The 23,658-nt window shown below is 38.5% G+C and overlaps 1 protein-coding gene across 1 annotated transcript; it reads right to left on the bottom strand.

The window, feature by feature from the left end:
* Positions 1 to 110: 110 nt before the first annotated feature.
* LOC141361747 (uncharacterized) lies at positions 111 to 18,609 on the bottom strand. Its single transcript, XM_073863498.1, has 3 exons — positions 18,417 to 18,609; positions 17,866 to 18,334; positions 111 to 2,065 (listed from the first exon to the last, which is right to left on the bottom strand). Exons 1-3 carry the CDS (start codon positions 18,426 to 18,428, stop codon positions 819 to 821), a joined length of 1,728 nt encoding a protein of 575 aa, XP_073719599.1. The 5' UTR covers positions 18,429 to 18,609; the 3' UTR covers positions 111 to 818.
* Between the last annotated feature and the right edge of the window lie 5,049 nt (positions 18,610 to 23,658).

The following is a 23,658-nucleotide window of genomic DNA, read 5'->3' as shown; positions in this document are numbered from 1 at the left end:
TACATGCACACAAAAAATAAAAAAAATCATTAAGCTATCATTTGTACTCATATAGTCAAAGAGTAATCTAATAATGTGGTCCAAGTTTAAATGTTAGAAAAAAAAATACATTAAGACATCTTGACATACCAAAAGTGGACATTTCTGTAGAATGACCCTAGTATGTAGTGTTTATTACTGCTTTAAAATTTAGTGGTTTGTATGATCGCAATTGTTAGTCTTCTAGTGATGCTGAAATCTGTAGAAATTAGGAGAGTACCCTTTTTAGTACCTACATTTCCTTTCATAATCTCTTCTCAGCGTTTTTCACTGCTAGGTAACGCAGAGGAACTCCCACTGCCAATGGACCAAGTTCAGTCAGGCAAATTAAGAAAGATCACGGCTTAAGTCAACATGTATAGTAGGCCTATATTAAAATAAACTAATATATAGATTGTGTAGAATTTTTTTAATGTTGTGTTTTTATTATTTCCTTCCAATCTGTAATACCACACTGTAGCCGATGCCTGTATAGTCCTTTAAATAAAATTCTGTTAAATTCTTAATAAATAAAAGTTGTTGTTTTAAGTAATCAAAAAGTTATCAGTTAAATTACTTTTATATTGTGCTTACTAAATACTTTGTTATGAAGTAATTTGTAACTGTAACGGAATACACTTTTAAAGTAACCCTCCCAAGCCTGGTTACTTGATCATAATTTGATTATTTGTTCTTATTTTATCATTAACTTGTTTTTTAACAATATTGTCATAACCTTATTAAGGTCACTGGAGCTTTACAAAAACTGACTGTTGATTAACAATACAGTGATGAGGTTTTTATCCAGTATGAATTCTCTTATGGACTTTTAAGTTACGTGAATGAGTAAACGTCATGTCACACTGAGAGCATTTGAAAGGTTTATCACCTGTATGAAGTCTCTGGTGCCTTAGGAAGTTTGAGTGATGACTAAAACTCTTCCCACAGACACTACAGTGATGAAGTTTCTCTCCAGTATGAACTCTCTGATGGGATTTTAAGTAAACTAACTTAGCAAAGGTCTTGTCACACTGAGAGCATTTAAAAGGTTTATCACCTGTATGAATTCTCTGGTGATTTAGTAAGTTAGTCTGCTGACTAAAACTCTTCCCACAGACATTACAGTGATGAAGTTTCTCTTCAATATGAACTCTCTGATGGGATTGTAAGTAACGTGACTGAGCAAATGTCTTGTCACACTGAGAGCACTTGAAAGGTTTTTCACCTGTATGAAGTCTCTGATGATTTAGTAAGTTATGGTTTAGACTAAAACTCTTCCCACAGACACTACAGTGAAAAGGTTTCTCTCCAGAATGAACTCTCTGATGAACTATTAATTGAGATGAATTAGAAAAACTCTTCCCACAGTGAGCGCAGACGTAAGGTTTCTCTCCAGTGTGAACTCTCTCATGGATTATCAGATGACTTTTATGACCGTAACGTTTATCACAGTGTGAACACTGATAGAGTTTCTCTTTAATGTGAGTATTCTGGTGTGATTTTAATAAACATGAATACCTAAAGGTTTTGTCACATTCACTGCACTGATACAGTCTCTCATTGGTGTGTAAAAGCACATGTCTCTTCAGATCACGTTTACAGCTAAATCTCTTCTCACAGTGAGGACACTCGTAAGGTTTTTCTCCAGTATGAACTCTTTGGTGAACTTTAAGATTTTGTTTAGTTCTGAAGTAATTTCCACATTCAGTGCAGTTGAAAGGCTTTTCATCACGGTGTATCCTCATGTGAACATTTAGTTTAGAGGAAGAGACAAAAATCTTCCCACACTGCTCACAGTGAATCTGCTTCTTCTTCTTCTTCTCTCTGTGGTCTTCTGAATGAAGTTTCTTCTCTTGTAAGGTAGTAAAGCTGATCTCAGATCTGGTGAACCGTTTCTGTTCTGTGTGTTTTCTCTCATGTCTCTCTAAATGTCTCTGTGAGCTGAATGTCTTTCCACAGGTGATGCAGGAAAGAGTTTGTGCCGTCAATCGCTGTTTTGATGTTGAGGACGTTATTTCTATATCCAAACATGAATCACTCTTCACATCTGAAAGAAACATGAAACAATTAAATTGTCTTTTCACTCTTATTTACACAAAGAAGGATGAAGAATTGAGATTCTGTATCTTTTTCTAGATTCACACATATAGACGCTTGCGCATGCGGCGACCAGCAGTAGAAATTTCGGCGTCCTATGTTTTACTTTTAAAAGAGCGTCTGTGTACATGTTTTACGTTTAAAGGTTTGTGTTTTCATGACTGAGTTTGTTCAAACACATACTTTTCATTGGGACCATGGAAGTGATCATTTTAATCGCGTTGTGGATATTTTTGAACTTGAACTTTGTTTGCCATGGAACCGTTGTTCCGGCCAGGATTCACTATACCAGGGATCAATTATTGGCTTGGAACACGCCGGGTTTGTTTGATGGTCAGTGCTCGCTTTCTCAGCTTCCCGATGGCATACTTCGGAGGAATAACCGTAAATCTGCCCCGGGAATTGATGCTGGGAAAGGTAAAAAGAGGAAGCGTGGGAAAAAGGGAGGCGTTCGTCAGCGACTACGGCGTAAACTGCTTACCCGTATCCCACTGCCCTCAATGGTTTTGGGGAATGTTCAGTCATTACGGAACAAACTGGACGAGTTGCACGGGAATGTTTGTTTTCTTCAGGAATACAGAAGCAGCTGTGTGATGGCATTCACAGAATCTTGGCTAACAGAGCAGGACCTCGACAACGATTTGTGTATTGGTGGATTTGGCATTCCATTTCGTACGGATAGAAGCGGAGAGATCACAGGTAAATCCCGTGGTGGGGGTGTGTGCCTCTATGTTAATAAGCGCTATTGTACTGCGGTGACTATTCGGGAGAAAATCTGTACACCTGATATTGAGTTATTGTCAGTATCCCTTCGTCCATTTTATTTGCCACGGGAATTTCCACAAGTTTTTATAACTGTTGTGTACATTCATCCTAAAGCTAACAACGTCAATGCAACGAATATTGTATCTGATGTTGTTCAAGGACTTCAGAACATTTCTCCAGAGGCGCCGAATCTTATTATGGGAGATTTTAACCATGTGTCACTCAAAAAGGCCCTGTCAAACTTTCATCAATACATCACATGCCCAACAAGATATAATAAAATGCTGGACCTCTGCTATGGGAATGTAAAGGGGGCATACAAGTCGGTGGCATTGTCAGCATTAGGATCTGCCGACCATAACTGTGTGCAGCTCCTTCCGATTTATAAACCTTTATTTAAAAGAGAAAAACCTCAGTTTAAAGAAGTTAAAATGTGGTCTGAAGATTCGGTCACCCGCCTGCAAGGGTGTTTCGATTGCACAGACTGGGAGGTGTTAAAAGACTCTTTTGAACAAATTGATGAATTGACTGATGTTGTATGTTCATATATAACCTTTTGTGAGGATATGATTGTGCCTACACGTAAAATTAAGGTTTTCCCAAATGCTAAACCGTGGATTGTCAAAATCAGTAAAAATTAGTTTGCAGAATAAGAAGCTAGCCTATAAGCAGGGGGTAGGTTTAGAGAGAAGCATGGCAAGGAGAGAAGTAAGAACAGAGATTTTTAAAGCTAAGCAAGCATACAAAGTTAAGTTAGAGAAAAATCTGGCAGACAATAATTTAGGCTCAGCTTGGTCTGCAGTGTTTCCCATACATTGATTTATTTGTGGTGGCCCACCACAGAATCAACACTGGCCCCCACAAATAGAATTTTCATGATTCCCATTTAAATTTTTATTTTACCATTTAAAACAGCTTAATTCGGTTTAAAATATAATTTGATATATAATACAGATCAAATACAGATACAAATCAAAGAGTAGAAGTGAAACATATTTCAGGTGCCGACACTAGATCAAACGCAAACACAACATGATGACGTCCCATATATGCTAATTAGCGGGTGACGTCATCACCACCACAGTCTCCTCAAAATCCTGTGGGAAACACTGGTCTGGCATGAAGAAAATTGTGGGATTACAACACAATGTGAATAAGGGCACTGTGTGTATAGAGGGTTTTAAATCCAATGTTGATCTTTCAAATGCTCTTAACAGGTTTTCCTCGAGATTTGAATGTTTTAATTTTAAAGATGAAATAGATGAATTACGGAGCCTGTGTAAAGATGATTCCCACTTAGTCTTGGAACAAGCAGCAGTAGAGAAAATTTTTCTCTCCACTAAGGTGAACAAGAGCTCGGGTCCAGACAACATATGTGGTAGAACCTTAAAGCACTGTGCTAAGCAACTAAGTTTTATTTTTTCTGAGATTTTTAATTTATCATTACAGACACAAAAGGTACCTAGCCTGTGGAAAGAGGCAATTATCACTCCTGTTCCTAAATGTAATAACCCTAAGGTGCTCAATGATCTGAGACCAGTAGCCCTTACCTCCTTAGTTATGAAATCATTTGAGAAACTTGTAAAGACTGAGTTATTGAGTAAGGCTAGACAAGTCCTTGACCCCATGCAATTTGCATATAAAGCAGAGAGAGGTGTTGAGGATGCTTCACTTGTTTTATTAAATTTACTGACTAAACACCTAGAGGGAAAGAATACACATGCAAGACTGTTGTTCATTGATTTTTCTTCTGCTTTTAATACTATTCAACCCCACATCCTAGCCAGAAGATTGCTTGAGTATGAGTTGAATTATAACTTAGTGGGATGGATATTGGATTTTTTAACCAACAGAATGCAGAAGGTAAAAGTAAACAGTACTTTTTCTGATGTATTAAGTGTATCTACTGGATCTCCACAAGGCTGTGTTCTTTCACCCTTGCTATACATTTTGTATACTAACTTGTGTCAAAGCTTCCATGAAAACAGAGTTTTTATTAAGTTTGCTGATGATACAGTCATAGTAAGCCTGTTACAAGGGGATGAGTCTGGCCATGGTCCAGTAGTGGAGGACTTTGTGACTTGGTGTGATGATTCTTATCTACAGTTAAATATTGCTAAAACAAAAGATATGATTATTGATTTTAGAACTTCTACTGTTGATCACGTTACCACAACTATTAAAGGACAGGTTGTTGATCGTGTGGAGAGTTACAAATACCTAGGTATAGTCATTGATTGCAAACTGACATTTGACTTGAACTGTGAAATGATCTGTAAGAAAGGTCACCAGCGTCTGAGTTGCCTTAGGAAGCTTGCCAAATTTCACATTGACAGACACATGATGACATTGTTTTATTTTGCTTTTATTGAATCCATTATTTCTTTTTCCATTGTGGTGTGGTATAGAAGTCTGTCAGGGAAGAACAAAACCTCCTTAAACCAAATTGTCAAGTGGGCCAGTAAGATAATAGGAGTAAATCAACGGACTCTAGAACACATTTACACAACTCAATTGTACAGGAAGGCAACTACTATTTTAAATGATGAGCTACATCCCTTAAGTAACCGGTTTCAGTTACTTCCCTCGGGTTACCGGTTTGTGGCCCCGAGATGGAAAATGAGACGCTATAGAAATACTTTTGTTCCAGTGGCAATTGATTTTTTAAATAAGAATAAGAAGAGAGATGTTTTATTATGTGATAGTTAGTTAAATGCAGGAAGGGAAATATATGTGTCTGATGCAGCCTGTCATGAGGTTATTAATCTGTGTATTATGTGAATTGTTTTATGTTTTTATATCTTATATGTGTTTTCTCGGGACAACGAAATTCTTATCTGCAAAACAATTTTACCTTCGGGTATGAAATAAAGATACCTTGACCTAGACAGAAGACAGGTGTCAGTGTTATTACAGCTGGGTCATTGCATATCAAATAAACCAACATTTGTAAACATATACAGCAATTGTTTTTTTTATTATTTTGTTAATATTTTATTAAAATAGAGACAACATAATTAGTGTTAAATGACAAAACATAATTTCATGCATGATTATTTGTGAGTATTCCACTATTTTGAAGAGTTGTCAAATGGAGCAATATTTATTATTATTATTATTATTTTTAGAGACTTACAATCCTTTTTGGGATTCATTCTATATCACTTTTAAGTCTTTTTTAAAGGGATAGTTCACCATAAAATGTTAATTTTATTATAAATCACATACCCCTATGTCGTTCTAAACCCCCAAGTGCTCAGATTGTCTTTACATTTAGATATTTTTGATGAAAACTGGTAGGGCTGGGACGATTAATCGTGCAAATGCGCGTTTTCTCAATGAATGAATTTGAATGAATTACGGTGAAATGACGCCACATCCAAAAGCCAGGGGGAGCTCTTGTGCAGAAACTCCAATTGTGCCACACAAGAAGTAGCCACAAGAAACGCTATTCCAGGAAATGTCTAGGGGATATTTATATCGCTGTTCTTCAGATTGTTTCAGGTATTTTCATGATAATAAAGAATATTTGAATGATTTTGTTTAATGAGTGTTGCTTTTTTAAATGCACGTTATAAACGACTCCGACTCATAATGATTTTAGATTGATAAGGACTTCCTACTGACCAAACACCGTAGTACACGCATGAACTGTGCATGAAACACAGAATCGGAGCCTTGCGATTCAGAATCGATTTTAGACAGGTCTTTTTAATGGGACACGCGATTAATCGTCACAGCCCTAAAAACTGGGAGTCTTCTGTCTGTCCCATAGACTTGCAGACGTACTATCTGGGATCAGTCGATCAATAATAATAATATAATTATTATTATGAAGCGATGAAAAACCTTTTGTGCTCAATATAAACGATTTTATTAAATTGTTTCTACTCCTTGGATGTTCAGTGTGTGTTAGAAAGGCTGCGTTCTGTGCGCATGTGCTCTTTTCCATTAGTGGTCGTCAGGGAGACAGGGTTTCATATTTTATTGAAGCTTCCCTGGGTTCCGCCATCGATTAGCCGACCCCCACCTGCTGTTAGCATTCCATTGACTCCCATTCATTTTGGCGTCACTTTGACAGCGATTAACTTTACATCTGATGCGTTTAAAGACTCCATTTGTCCATTAATTATTTCTAAAGAAACACGAAAATGTATAAAAGGCTCCATTACCATGTATCTTACATTATGGCCCAGTAGAAGCAGTTTTTGTAAAAATAGGCTAACGATTGCGTAACGAGTAGAGAAATTACCGTATGGACATGAGGAGAAGGTCGTAGGCAATCTTTAACTGTTTATGAGGTAATCGGGTGGACGTGAAGGCATAAAGTCAAGGGAGATTATTAATCAGAATTCTTACCAATATTTGTTCCTGTTCACGCTCACCGTTTCAGCAAGATTCGGTTAGGGCTGTGCAATTAATCGTTTTTCGATTTCAATTTCGATTTTTGCACATTTCGATTGCAAAAACAAGATAATCGAGGGAGATCGATTAGTGTGCCGCATTTCTGTTATTTCGTTTTGAGTCATTAATCCGACGCGTCATAAGCAGCTGCACCTCGCACACAAAGTAGAAATCCTCATGTATTTGTTCAGTTTTATGCTTTTCAAGCGAGCGGAGGCAAACTATCCCTCACGTTTAAAATATCAGCTGGATCGTGGCGCCGCTCTCCGTGCAGAGAGCTGCGCGCTCAGTCATCTGTTTAAAGTCAGGTCACTAGGTAATAATCCTGTTTATGTTTGTAAAGTTATATGCATTTCAAGCGATCGTGTTTAAAATGTGAATCGCGTTCTGCTGGCACTTAAACACTACTGCTTAGACACGTGTAGCCTTCTGCAGCAATACTAAACAATGCATTGAATGTATGCAGGGCTTGACATTAACACCCGCCAAATGCGGGTATATTTCGGACCGTTTGTGGAGACGCGCGCGCGTTCAGCGGAGCGTTGCGGACCAAAGCGCCACCTCCCAGCGCGCGAGAGGTGATGGATTTGCGAATGCACAAGAGGACGCAGTCTGAGCGCATACACACTTCGGGAAAGATACAACAATTGCATGGAAGTGATTGGAGAGATATATATTGCGTGCACATTCTCAGGGCAAGAGCGGAGAGAAATTCAGCGCATTCCTGAATGCACACGAAATCAAATGAAACCCGCCAGCTGAGAGGTTCGCGCATCATTTTAATGTAAGCTACTTTGGGCAACAATAATTCCCTCTCGACAGTTGTCATTAAAAGTCTTAAATCACTTTTAACAGAAAACATGATCAAGGATATAAAATACAATCTGCATAAACAAATTGAAAGTAAAATGCATGTACATTTCTTGACTGCTGTTGTTAATAAATATTTAAAGTGGTTGTCGAGGGGTTTTGTGTATATCTTTTCAGTTAATCTTCTACACCCCTGCTCCACTTTTAATATATTCATTCAATGTAAATCTATTTATGCCTTACTAGACTGTTTTTATGCACCTAAATATATGATATGATCTATACTGATATACCTGGTATATACCAGCTAATGTTGTCCTAATTTGGGTGGTCAGACTGCATTTGAAATTCAATCTGCATCAAATTTAGCTAAACCAAGTAAATTTGCTCAAATTAAAGTCATTTTAAGATGCCAAAGTCAAGTTTAATCATATAAAATTTATTTTACCAGCAACAAAATTGTGGCCTGTGAAAATGCTGAGTGGGTAGTAACTTTGGAAAACAACTAGCCACTTTGGCTGGTGAGCAAAAAAGTTAATGTCAAGCCCATGTATAAATGCATGTTTTACCGTCATTTAAGTAATCGTGTTAAATAATCGAGATTAAGATTTTTATCAAAACAATCGGGATTATGATTTTTCCCATAATCGAGCAGCCCTAGATTCGGTGGGTGATTCAGAAAAAAAATTAATGACAGGCTCGCCTCTCGCTCCTTGGTAACATCGGGCAAGGCAAAAAAGAGGGTGAAATCTGGTGAAGACGACTAGTAATTAGATTAACATTAATCTTGTTTTCAATGCGGTAATAAATATGAAAGAAAAAAATCAATTCTGCTGTTTGAGAATCGATTTTGAATCGACCACATTTAAAAAAAAAAAAAAAATTAATCGAAAAATCAATTTTTTGCCCAGCCCTACTACTAACGGAGTGGTCAGCGTACAGAATACGCTGGCAAGTAATTTGCGCATTTATACAGGCTGTTTTAGTATTGTTTACAATGTTTGAATAATGGGTAGGGCTCCAGACTGAGAGTAAATAGTCACATTTTGCAAGTATTTTTCCTGCCTATGCGACTACGTTTTATTAAAGGTCGCACTGGCGCGACTGGGAAATTTAAATATAATTATGTTAATATGATGCACTGGCAATTATGTCTACGGTGCATCCAGTCACTCTCCCTTGTTGCTGCCCCTCCCCTGAGCGATTTATCGTTTTGCGATTTTATCGGCCGATATGAGCATGTCGTAGATATATCTGTATTGGCGTAAAAGCCGCAGATATGCAGCCGATATGAAAGTTTTTCACAGAACAAAGAAATGCTTTTGAATGATGTAAGTACTTATTTGTCCAGCAGAGCGCGCTCCACTGTTTTGGTACTGGTGACCCAGGTCACTGTGTAGTGACACCAGCCAACCCCCCTTCACTTCAGTCACTGGTATTAAGGCGCGTTTGGTCAATTGGATTATAAGTGGACAAGAGAGAGACATTCCCGTTTACATTTGATGTTTTTAATCTGTCTTTTTTGTCCACTTGTGAGTTGTTAAAAACACGTTAGAAATGACGTGAGGCGGAGAACTGACGCGTTTAAACTGATGCGCAGGTGCACACTAATAGTATGAGTTTACAGCTGCTTGTGTTGTTACTGAAAATGTTCATTTCAGAGCAATTTATTCATTTGAGAGCAGACACTTTAGTTTTATAAAAGTCTAAAGTCTGCGCCGAACACTGTGGGTGTTATAAAACGTTGTGCAGAAGGCTACATTACACATTAGCCTACATCAGTATGTTGTCAGTCAAGCATTGTCATCTTAATGGGAAGTTGCTAATTAACTTGTGAAGTACATAACTTACTGTAAAGCTAATAAACAATAACTCCATAAGTTTCCCTTTTCAATAAGTCCCGTATAACGTTATTCTCGTTAAAACTGCCAATGATTCATATATATATTTTTTGTTCTGTTTGTGTTTTAAAGTTATTTATAACAAGTCAAGTTTACGGTTTTGTGCACTGATGTCAGACTCATTTTGGATAATAAAAAGTTTATTGTTAAATTGTTAAACACACCTGCCTATATCACATATCTTCACGTCATTTTAAATGTTTGATCACCACATTTGTGACTGATCATTTCAAAAAAATTATTTTACTGTTCTATAATATTAATTAATATTAATATAAGAATTTCGGCCTGTCTTTTTTTACTCCCTAATATCTGTATTGGCATCGGCCCAAAAAAAGCATATCGGTCGGGCTCTACCTTTCTATCATATCTCAGGTGCATATCACCGTACTCCCTGACAGTACATTCAAATAGGGGCGACAGGGTTAACGCTTGACGGAAGGCTGGTCTGAAGCATGGCCAACCATTTATACCTGGCATTTACATCAGTTTCTTTTGTCCACTTTCGACCGCTATTGTCCTGAATACTGTGAGGGGGTGGTCTGTGGAGACTGTGGGCGAGTCTCTCTGCTGTCATTTAAACAGGAGTGGGAGTAATGATGGTTTAAATTGCCAAAAAATTATATAATGTCAGAGTCCGCTGCTTGTGTTGTAAGTAAACATGCTGCACAGTGTTTTTTTACATGAATATGTAAGAGCTTTCTCTGATATTTCAGCACAATTGATGAAATGATTGCACAACTTTCATGCGCTCGCAAAATGAAACTAATGAAAGATGCAGAGACCAGCCGCTTTAGTTTTATCAATGAAAGCCTAAAGATAGCGCTGTACACTGTGTCTTTGCACGAGAAATCAGAAAAGATGTAAAATATTGTGCTCAGTGCCTCAGATTAGATAAATAGGGGGAGAAAAGGCGAACTTGTGTGGCTGTTTGAAGACATTCGACTACATGTGCGTTCACACCACAAAAACTATTCGGTCTAATGTGTTAAGTCGAAAACCTCTAAATGTGGTCGAAAGTGGAAGAGCTCAAAACATTTTAAACATCATTTACACCTGTCTTTAGTGTCACCCACTTGTGATACACTGGTGATTACAGCACAAGAATGTGATTTCTTTACTCAAGTCTGTGTTTTAATGTAGCCTAAACTAGGGATGGGCATTTTCCAGTAATTAAATATTCGAATATTTAAGCTCATAAAGAACGAATATTCTAATATTCGTTTATTTAAATTACGTTAATTAAGACATACGTCAGTGTTTCCCATATATTGATTTATCTGTGGCGGGCCGCCACAAATAGATTTTTCATGATTCCCATTTACATTTTAATTTCACTATTTAAAACGGCTTAATTCATTGCAGCGAGCGCTCAGCGCGCCTCCATCCTTCCTCTCTCGTTGTGTGCAGCGCCCTTAACGGCGCGCGCCCCTGGCCCCCTCTAGGGCTGTCAAAATTGCTCAAAAATGACGTTTGAATATTCTCCCTAAAAAACCCACGAATATTCGAACTATTCGAATATCTGGTTGCCCATTTTTTTCAACGACGTTAACGACATTTAACGACGTTAACGACATTTAACGACGCATTACGTCAATAACAGGACAAATTAATATAAAGAGCATAACTACTTCTAAAGGCATGGCCGTAGCTACCATTGAGGACACCGAGGTCATGTCCTAGTCTATTTAAGTTTAAACATATTTTACAACGTATATTACATACACAAAACAAGTAAATCAAGACTGAGACATCAAAGTGATATGGTACCTCGGTTACATTGCTTGACAAAACTCCCTGAAGCCTGCTCCATCCACGACACTGATCGTTCTCATGTCCTTACAAATGAACGAAATTAATTTCTCCGTTATGACCTCTTGTCGTGTTGCAGACAAATAGCTTGGCGGGCGATGCAAAGTAAGTGTTAAGACGTGACTGTTTAGCTGGAGTTCCACATTGTGGTATCGTACACACTGCAAACTTTCAGGAGTGACAACCCCATTTAAATGTGAAAATGTGATGATTGACACGGAGATAACCATAGCAACGGTCTGCCGTCTCACGTGCTTATCACTCACAGCTTGGATGAAAATAATTTAACAGCATTATGTTTTGCAATAAACCTCCGTCGTGTCGTTGTGTATTGTACGCATTTGTAAGACTGCGCGTGCTCTTGCAATGTTGCCAGGTCCTCGTCTTTTTTGTACTCACATACCATTTTAGCGCTTAACCGTTTATGGCTTTTGGCTCATGAAGCGATCAAGTTTTTGGTGTTGTTAAAATGTGAAGGTGCCAGTCTCAATATTTTGATCTTTGAGGTAAAGCGTTTGGATTTATTTTGGTTTATTATTGAATTTTTCTTGTTTGCTGTTTTTTTTAATGGAAGATCTGGCAACACTGAGCAGCAAACGCTTATGCCTCTGTCATTCTCTGTACCGCACATACAGAAGACTTTTCCCCCTTGTAATAAATTATTTCTTCAGAAGAGAAACCTGTCATGTCCATGATGCACGTTTAAACACTTTATTAACTACTAGTTGTTCAGTTCGGTTATGTAGGCTACACACTATGCAAAGTTTCTGTAAACGCGGTTGTCCCTGCAGTTTGCGGGAGTTAATGCGGTTGTAGAATGCGATTGTCAGTCCCGTAAATTACTGAAGTGTGTGTGTGTGTACAGAACAGGATTAAGCATTAAAAGTTGAAGTGACAAGCGAATTAATATGCAGTGTGTACAAGATGCCATGCTCATTTGGGTTCACATTTTCGAGATGTGACAACATGTTGCTAGTGGTCGAATGGTATGCTAACATCTTTATCTCACGGCTCAACAATTTTTACCTCCTACCGACCAAAATCCAAAGTACTTCCAGACATAGCTTTTTAGATTTTTGGGGGTTAAAATCGCTTTCTCTGCTGTGGTCGACTTTCTGCTATCTTCCATGCAAGACGCGTCAACTTTTAACCGTGACAGACAGTGTGACTACTGTGACCTGTCCCTGAACCAGGCGCACAAAGCAGACAGCCACGCCTCTACTACCGCGGGCTTAAAAAAATAATAATTTATTCGAATGTTAGTTTTCATATTAGAAATTCGTTTTTTTTCCACTATTCGAATATATATTCGAATTTAGAATATTCGGTGACAGCCCTAGCCCCCTCCCCTCTCTTTGCAGCACGCCTCTCTCACATAACAGTGAAAAGTATTTTAACTCCGTGTACTTTCTCTTTTTCGCGTAAACGTCAACAGTCACGGATGTTACTGACAGAGAAGTCGGCTGATCAAGTTCATCATGAGTGACTTAACAAAAGATTAGCAGTAGTGTTTCCCACACATACCTGTTCTGATGCGAGTCTGTGTCCGAGCTCTCTCCCTACCTATGATGCGGTATTGCCCGTGTACGTGTTCTGTAGTAAAACCAATTTCAGAATTTGCAACAAATTGTCTGCGCTACACGCGATATACAATAAAACTACCACTCGTATATAAAATAAAAAAGCGCTCATAACACAAGAACACTGATGAGGAGAGCAACATCAGTACAGCCTCAATGTAAATGTATGATGACTTTTTCAGAAATGTCATGTTTTTAGCAGCAGTTAAAGAAAGAGTTGATTGGATTAAACAAAGAGTTACTGGGTCGTGGGTCATTACTGGGTCCCGTTTAGTCACTATTTTAGGGCGCACTCACATTATCCAAACCAAACCAAACCAAACCATGCCCCAGCGCGATTGTCACCCCTCCCTACTCCCCCAGGTACACGCACTCACACTGTACTTTTTATCGATCCGAGTCCGGGCGCACTTTCGTCATTAAGATGCGATTGTTTTGAAAAGAGCAGGAAGTAAATCTCTCTCTTAACACTGGAACCCACCATAATGATAAGTCGATGTGTTTTTTATTCGGAGTCGTTTGGTGCGCGATTACAGACAGCCCTCTCACATGTCATCATATTGCTTAGTTACATTCACGTAACCCCGCTGCGCGCATCAAAAGGTTTTTAAGGAGGCAGATGAAGGTGAGTGGTCGCGCAACTGACGTCTTCACCTTTTGAATCGCGCTCAGGCGCGATTGCGCTCACACCACAGCCTTCCGCGCCTGAGCCCAAGTGAACCGCGCTCCGGCCCACCTCTGCAACCCGGCTGCGGCGCGATTAACCAATCCGGTCTGTATTTGTAATGAATTTATTAATGCATTAAACATGTTTGGACTTAGTTTAAGTGTTTATTTTTTGTTTTTACACCACCCAATGACTGGTGCCACCAAATTAAGGCCCAGCGCTACCAGCTGTACAATTTGGTGGCACCAGTGCCACTCCTCTTAAATGTTAGCCTGGAGCCCTGCATAATGGCTTAAATAAAAAAGCGGATAAAAAACATTGGCAACTTGGTCAGCAGGTGACGTCATCAGCATGCGCCATTTTCTGGTCGTGAACGAACACTGAACAACCAAGGAGGGGAACAAATTGCTGAACAAAATCATTCATTTTGTTTCTTTGGGCACAAAAGTGTTCTCGCCGCTTCATAATATTATTACTGAACTTTCATTCTTGTTTGGGGAAAAGAATTGTGAAATAGGAGTGGGAGATATTGGCAAAATGAATATCTCGATGAACATCTCGACAAACCTTTACATTCTTAAAATCGCTACATATAATTGTTTAGAAGGTTATAGTGTGCGTTATTTGTTTTCTTTTTAACGCCCTTCAGCTCTTTATGTTTGGGTGATCGGATTGTACAAATTATGAAATATTCAATATCCAAATTTTGCGTATTGCCCAGACAACAATTCGGATATTATCGTCTATACCAGGGGTTTTCAAACCTGTCCTGGAGGACCACTAGTACCTGCACAATTTGCATGTCTCCCTCATTAGACACACTTGGTTTAAATCTTCAGCTCATTAGTAGAGCCTGCAAAACCTGAACTGGGTGTGTAAGGTAACTGAATGAGGTGTGTCACAAAAGGGAACAATGCAAAATGTGCAGTACTAGTGGTCCCCCAGGACAGGTTTGAAAACCCCTGGTCTAAACGATATATCACCCACCTCTATTGTGAAACTAATAAAGTCTTGTTTCATGTTCCCCAACCTCGTCTGCGATAGGGTTCGTTCCCCGCTGTCTCACTTGGTCGTGATAGAGCGACCGGGTGGGCAGTTCATGTGAGTGAGACTTTGTTTAATATGTTTAATCTCAAAAGTAACTGAAAAGTAACCTGGTCTGTCCTGTATGTCAGTGCGTTGTCCATGTCTGCTCTGCGGTGTATTTTTCACTGCGTGAGAACCATGGTGAGGCGTGTAACCGACTCAGAACAATTGTTTTAATTAGTATTTAAAAATTCTTATAGTAAAAAATAAAAATATTTTAATAACACGGTTTTGGCGGTTATAGTTCTAATGACGGTGTTCAACTATAACCGTCGGTCTCACGGTTATGTAATGACTGTCACACCCCTATTTGCTGCCAATCTATTTTTAACTCAAACAATTTCAAAAGCTTCTCCCTTACATCATATTCTCTTCATAAGAGGTGCCAAATCATTAAAATAAACTTTAACACCCAGGAAGGAGGGCGCCCACTTGACAACCCAAAGGGTGCCATCACTCAATTGACCAACCCACAGAGTCTTAACGGTGCCTCAGGTAAGTATTAAGGGATATCAACATCAAGTACAATAGACCGGTATTGTTGGGTAAATGGGGTAGATAGTTTGCCACTGAACCTGCCGACAGTGGGGCCTCTGGGCTTAGTCAAATGGTTTGGCGCATATGGTTTCGGTGAGATGTTGGCGTTTTCTTGTGGTCCGGTGTTGTTGTGTATATCGGTAGATAGTATGCCACACAGAACCGTTTGCCATTGAACTTGCATTAATGACGACAGTGGGGCTTCTGGCCTTAGTCAAACGGTTTGGCGTGTATGGTCGGGTTGTGGTGAGATTCTGGCATTAGAGACTAAGGTTAGTTCATGTCAAGGGTTTATGCACCGAGTTACAAGAAAAGAGCAACCTCAGGAGAATGAAGGACTGAGGAGAAGCGTGGCAGAGGGCACAATCACCCAACTGACCATCCCAAAGAGTCTCATCAGTCCTCAAGTATGCATTAAGGGATATCAACATCAAGTCCTACACAACAGATCTTTTTTCCACACATATTTATGTTAACGTTACTAAATGAAGAAAGAGATAAAAGAATTCGCTAAATTAATGAAGTCTCGGAGGAAAAGGGAGACAAATAAAACATTTAATTCACTTACCACAGCAGTAGCCGCCTAATATTAACTTTCTCCGTTTTTACATCAATCAAAAGCTTTTTTTATATTATATTCTCTTCATATAGATTTTAAAAACGATCAAAAACCACTAAAATATATATATTTAAGTTACTAAATGACGAAAGAGAGAAAAGAAATTGGTAAAGTAATGTTTGTTTCTAAGATAAAATTAAACGACCGTAAGGTGAGTTCGCAACCGTGTGCTGGAGGAGAGGAGTAGAGAAGCGCGTGCTGCAGCAGTGGAGCGCACACGAATTGCGCACTTAAAGAATATAATGGATTTATTGATGTTTTCAATTTCCTTAAATATTTGTTGGATAGCAGCAGTACTGATCTATGGTGGCTGGCTGGTGGACATACTGCAACATTTAAAAAGCACACGTAAGCTCACAACACAACGAAATAAACGACAACACAACGGAAATGCCCCCGACCACTAGGGGGCTCTTTCGGCATAAAAATGTGTCACGCTGCCGCAATATTAGTAAGGTCGCGCTTAGCAATGATACATTATCATAATAATGCGCTATTGGTGTGAATGGCTTAATGTGATTATTAAGTACACCGTCAAGACATGCGTTTGTATTCACGATGAAGTCAGGAAAAGCAGAGAAACCTATGCATTGTGCTATTAGTATCTATTGTATCTAGCTTTAAATATGCTATAGTATGTTTTTATTTAATTTCTTGTCTGCTTGTCTTAACTCTGTTACATTATGCATTTGTACAGTATGGCAAGGTAATTTGCAAAACACAGGAAAAGTAATAAAACTTATTTTTTTTTAAATTACTTATTTAAAAAAATAAAAGTTATTTTTTTAAAGACCTACACTGGTAGACCTATGATAACGTTTGAATAACGTTAGGGGAATGTTATTTTTAGTTTAGTTTAACATTCCCCTAACGTTAAACTAACCTAAAAATAACGTTATTTTAATGTTACTGTAAAGTTAAACTAACCTAAATATAAAGTTATATTTCTGTAAAGAAAACTTTCCTGGCAAACAAAAACCAACCTTAAAAAATAACGTTATGGGAACCAAAAACTAACGTTAGGGGAACAATTTTAGAACAAAAAACTAATGTTAGGACAACGTTTTGGAAACCAAAAAATGTAAGCTGGGTTTTCTTTATTCTCATTTCACTTTTTAGTTCTTTTCTTGAAATTTGCATTTATTTTTATTGGCATAAAAATGATCCAATAACGCAACACATACCAGTAGAGACCATTATAATTTCCATTACAACCAATAAAAATCCCATTAAAACTATTACATCCAATAGAATTTCTGGAACGTTCTGTGTTTACTGGGATCCCGGTTTTCATCCTAAATATCTAAAAATGTGTTCTGAAGAGAATCGAAGAACTTGGGGGTTTAGGACGACACAGGCGTAAGTGATTTATGATAAAATGTTCATTTTGGGGTGAACTAAGCCAACATGCATGTTCCTCAATAAGTAGCCTATTAAATATAGCCTAAACTCCTTTAAAATTTACATTTTGGAGCTTTTGAATAGTGAGTTTGTGACTGAAAACCTAAAACAGGTGCTCACATGACAGTTAAAAGTGTAAAAAAACACGACAATAATTAGGAGACATACCTGATGGAATAAAATCATCATCTTCCTCAGTGCGATCTTCCTCTTCTGTGGGTTCAGTTTTGATTTCTGTGGGTTCAGTTTTGATTTCTGTGGGTTCAGTTTTAATCTTCATCATGAGGTTCGTGCAGTCGATGAGTTTAACTGAACACATCTTCAGTTTGGTCTGCAGGATCTGCTGCTGTTCTCCAGCGTTACAGACAGAATCCAGAGACTCTGTGGAGGTTTGATCCTCCTGTAAGCTCTGTTTACTGTCACACACTGTAGTGTCCTGAGTGTCTGTGAGCTTTGACTCAGTATAACAGAGTAAAGTCAGACTGAGATCGGAGTCCTGTGTGTGTCTGGATTTCTCTTCAGAGAGTTTAGAGTCCAGCAGTGTCTGTGGTGTGCGGCTCTGATCTCTGCTCATCCACACTGAATCCAGACTCCCATCATCAGTCACATACACGGAAGATTCACAACAATCCACATCCTGACAACACAACACAGAAAGTAAAATTAGAAATGATTTGATGTTGCCTGATTCAGGTAAATGATGTTTAAGTTGTACAAACCTCTCGTTTCATTGCTAAATCTCCTCTTGACCTCAGCTTTGTCTCCAGTAACGCCACCTCTTTCTTCAGCTGAGAGTTTTTTGTGATGAAATCATCAATATATCCAGCATGGACAGATCACTTCCTACGGATTTACAGCACAGTACATCTCAACATTAAAATACACAGAAACAAGAGTCTGTTTAAAGTTTAAACTAAAATATAGCTGCAAGCAGCGATTTGGGGCCAAGCAGCTTTAGCGAAATGAGCACCCAAAGCACAGCAAGTAACATAGAAGGTATCAATCACCCAATGCGCATTGAGCACCCAATCAAAAACACAAGGCCCAGCAAGTACCCAAAACGTAGCAATCACAGATCAGAACCACTGCAGTGCAAAGCAGCAATAGAAAACATGATGAAAATAGAACATATGTGAACTACAGACAGGTTGAGAAGAATAGGTGCGAAAGAACAAAACTTTAATATAACAAATTAATACTTGCCTCAGGCAGGTTTCGAACCAAAGAACTCTGAATCTCATTGCGTGTGACTAACCAGATACGCCACTCAGTTGACACAGTTCATGGGACAGCAGACAGAGCTGACAGAGATGCAAGCATTGACATATGCCAATCACCAAAGATGCAAAAATGATACCACAGATCAGAAATAACAGAAATACAATGTATATGAGAATCAAAAAGCTCAAATGAGATTGAAAACAAGAAGAACATTCTGTACAGTAATGCTATAAAATGTAATATACAGTAGTTCACTAGGCCGAATAGACAACGTCACAGGCACGGTCAATTTTGGAGCGGTATATCTAAGAAAAAGAACCAAATATCAAAAATCTGTTCGGTCATTTCTGTGCGGATTGCTCCAAACATTATACGAGCAGAACCTGGCATAAAATAAACAAAATTTCTAAAAGGAGTAGCGAAAAAATCATCTACCATATGCCTTACAATAACACATGAACAGAATGTTGGAAAATGACAAACGAGGTATCATTGCGATCGGCATACACCAGTGAATCCAATTTCACAAAGAAAATGAATATCAGACAAAGTATTCAGAAGTTATCAGCGGTTCTATAAGAACTGTTATAGTTTATTACCCCTAGGTGGCGGTGTACTCTGACTTCCCAGGTACCTTCAGGACATCATTCCGAAGCTTCCTACCGATTTTTGCGCAGATTTGTCCAATATTTCAAAAGTTATAGCAATTTATGACAAATTTCAAAATGGCGGACAGGCGGTTCGGTCAAAGCCGGCATAATACATATCGACAGATGCGGCATGAGACAAGGAATCCGTAGATACCAAGATCATAATTTTCTGACAAACGATTCAGAAGTAATGCACAAAAATAGCCTTTTTTCATATCTCATGACCCATAGGTGGCGCTGTCACCAAAATTGGCATGGACCCCCGGTTCATGGTCGACATGAAGTGTACCAAATTTCATTTCGATTTATCAAAGAATGACCGAGAAACAGCTTCAGAACCAATTTTCCGTCAATCTGGTTAAGTTTACGCATTTATTACTCTTGAATAAAGACAAATATCAAAATTCTGTTTGGTCATTTCTATGCGGCTCACTCCAAAGATCACCTGTGCCAAATTTCATAACAATTGAACCAAATTTGAAGGAGGAGTAGCGAAAAAACGAAATACTGTACATTTCAAAATGGCCGCTACTGTAATGGGAGGAGTCTTACTGTAAAGTATCAAATTCAATAAGAGGGATGAGAGCAATCACGTGTACTAAGTAGAATTTTCATACATCTAATGGATCACCAGTTATAACCGTTTGAATATTGAATTTTTGAGCTGATGGTGGCGCTATAGAGTTACTGCTAGAGACCCCATTTTTGGCCACATTACTATTTTTGACCACCACTACAACTGTGCCAATTTTCATCATTTTCCTACGTACGGTTCATAGGGCTGCCATAGACTCCCATTGGGGAAGAAGATTAAGAAGAAGAAGAAAAATAATAATAATAATAAATATAGCTGCAAGCAGCAACACGGGGTCAAGCACCTTCAGCGCAATGCACACACAGCACAGCAAGCACACAAAGCACAGCAAGCTCACAATGCACAGCAAGCACACAAAGCACAGCAATTACACAAATCACAGCAGGCACACAAAGCACAGCAAGCTCACAAAGCACACAAAGCACAGCAAGCACACAAAGCATAGCAAGCTCACAAAGCACAGCAAGCACACAAAGCACAGCAAGCTCACAAAGCACAGCAAGAACCACCATAATGCAGAGCAACAACAGCAAACATGGAAAAATAGAACACATGTGAACTACAGACAGGTTGAGAAGAATTGATGTGGAAGAACAAAACGTCATGACTCAGGTGGGATTCGAACCCAGGAACTCAGAATCTCAATGCATGTGGTTTAACTAGATGCGCCACTCAGTTGACACAGTTTATGAGGCAGCAGACAAGAGATTAGAGAGCTGAAAGGATTGACATATGTCAATCACCAAAGATGCAGGAAAGACACAGCAGAAGCACCACAATGCAGAGCAACAACAGCACACATGGAAAAATAGAACACATGTGAACTACAGACAGGTTGAGAAGAATTGATGAGGAAGAACAAAACGTCATGACTCAGGTGGGATTCGAACCCAGGAACTCAGAATCTCAATGCATGTGGTTTAACTAGATGCGCCACTCAGTTGACACAGTTCATGAGGCAGCAGACAAGAGATTAGAGAGCTGAAAGGATTAACATGTCAACCACCAAAGATGCAGAATTGACACAGCAGAAGTAGAAATAACAGAAATACAATGTACATGAGTTCAAGTGAAATTGAAGACAAGCAGACCATTATGTATAGTGATGCTATACAATGTAATATACAGTCACATTAATTTATTACTATGACAAATAGACAACGTCACAGGCACGGTAAACTTTAGAGTGGTATTTCTAAGAAAGAGAACAGAATATCAAAAATCTGTTCGGTCACATCTGTGCGGATTGCTCCAAACATTATACGAGCAGAACCTGACATAAAATACACAAAATTTGTAAAAGGAGTAGCGAAAAAATCATTTACCATATGCCTTACAATAACACCTGAACATAATGTTGGAAAATGACAAACAAGGTATCGTTGCGATCAGCATAAAACAGTGAATACAATTTCACAAAGAAAATGTATATCAGACAATGTATTCAGAAGTTATAAGCAGTTCAATAAGAACTGTTATAGTTTATAACCCCTAGGTGGCGCTGTACTCTGACTTCCCAGGTACCTTCAGGATATCATGTCGAAGGTCCTTACCATTTTTTGCGCGGATATGTCCAATAGTTCAAAAAATATAACAATTTATTTGAAATTTCAAAATGGCGGACAGGCGGTTTGGTCAAACACGGCATAATTCACATCGACAGATGCGGCATGAAGTGAGCAATCCATAGACATCAAGATCATAATTTTCTGACAAACAGTTCAGAAGTTATGGGCAAAAATAGCCTATTTTATTATCTCATGACCCATAGGTGGCGCTGTCACCAAATTTGGCATGGACCCCAAGTTCATGGTCCACATGAAGTGTACCATATTTCATTGCAATTGATCAAAGAATGACTGAGCTACAGCTTCAGAACCATTTTTGCATCAACCTCGTTAAGTTTGCGCATTTATTACTTTTGAACAAAGATAAAAATCAAAATTCTGTTCGGTCATTTCTATGCGGCTCACTCCAAAGATCATCTGTGCCAAATCTCATAAGAATTGAACCACATTTGAAGGAGGAGTAGCGAAAAAACGAAATACTGTACATATCAAAATGGCCGCTACTGTAATGGGTGGAGTCTTACTGTAAAGTATCAAATTCAATAAGCGGGATGAGAGCAATCACGTGTACTAAGTAGAATTTTCATAGATAAAATAGTTCACCAATTATAACAGTTTGAACATTGAATTTTTGGACTACTGGTGGCGCTATAGAGTTACTGCTAAAGACCCCATTTTTGGTCACATGACTATTTATGACCATCTCTACAACTGTGCCAAATTTCATCATTTTCCTATGTACGGTTCATAGGGCTGCCATAGACTCCCATTGGGGAAAAATAATAATAATAATAATAATAATACTAACAGAAACAATAGGTGTCTCAGCACCTTCGGTGCTTGACCCCTAAATATAGCTGCAAGCAGCGATACGGGGCCAAGCACCTTTAGCGCAATGAGCATCCAAAGCACAAAAAGCAACATAGAAGGTATCAATAACCCAATGCGCATTGACCACCCAAGGTGCATCAAGAACACAAGGCGCAGCAAGTACCCAAAGCGTAGCAATCACACAGCAGAACCACCGCAGTGCAGAGCAGCAACAGAAAATATGACAAAAATAGAACATATGTGAACTACAGAAGGGTTGAGAAGAATAGGTGAGAAAGAACAAAACTTTAATAGAACAAATTAACACTTGCCTCAAGCGGGTTTCGAACCCATGAACTAAGCATCTCTTTCCATGTGACTAACACGATACGCCATTCAGTTAAGACGGTTCATGAGGCAGCAGAATAGAGTGTACAGAGATGAAAGCATTGACATATGCCAATCACCACAGATGCAGAAATGACACAGCAGAGCAGATATAACTGAAGAATAATGTATATTAGAATCAACAAGCTCAAGTGAGGTTGTAGACAAGAAGAACATTCTGTACAGAAACGCTATGAAATGTAATATACAGTAATTAACTATGACAAATAGACAACATCACAAGCACGGTCAACTTTGGAGCAATATTTCTAAGAAAGAGAACAGAATATAAAAAATCTGTTCGGTCATTTCTGTGCGGAATGCTCCAAACATTATACGAGCAGAACCTGGCATAAAATAAACAAAATTTGTAAAAGGAGTAGCAAAAAGATAATTTACCATATGCCTTACAATAACACATGAACAGAATGTTGGAAAATGATAAACGAGGTATCGTTGCGATCGGCATAAACCAGTGAAACTAATTTCACAAAGAATATATATATCAGACGAACGATTCAGAAGTTATGTGCAAAAAAAACCTTTTTTCATATCTCATGACCCATAGGTGGCGCTGTCACCAATTTGGGCATGGACCCCCAGTTCATGGTCGACATGAAGTGTACCAAATTTAATTTCGATTGATCAAAGAATGACCAAGATACAGCTTCAGAAACAATTTTGCGTCAACCTCGTTAAGTTCACACATTAATTACTTTTGAATAAAGAA

The sequence above is a fragment of the Misgurnus anguillicaudatus genome, chromosome 24, assembly GCF_027580225.2.
Source record: "Misgurnus anguillicaudatus chromosome 24, ASM2758022v2, whole genome shotgun sequence".
NCBI classification, from domain to species: domain Eukaryota; kingdom Metazoa; phylum Chordata; class Actinopteri; order Cypriniformes; family Cobitidae; genus Misgurnus; species Misgurnus anguillicaudatus.
This window is presented reverse-complemented; position numbering and strand designations above follow the sequence as displayed.

Coding starts and splice junctions, on each gene's coding strand:
- LOC141361747 (XM_073863498.1), bottom strand. Junction 2,066..17,865: donor TGATGATTTTATTCCATCAG/GTATGTCTCCTA, acceptor TGTTTCTTTCAG/ATGTGAAGAGTGATTCATGT.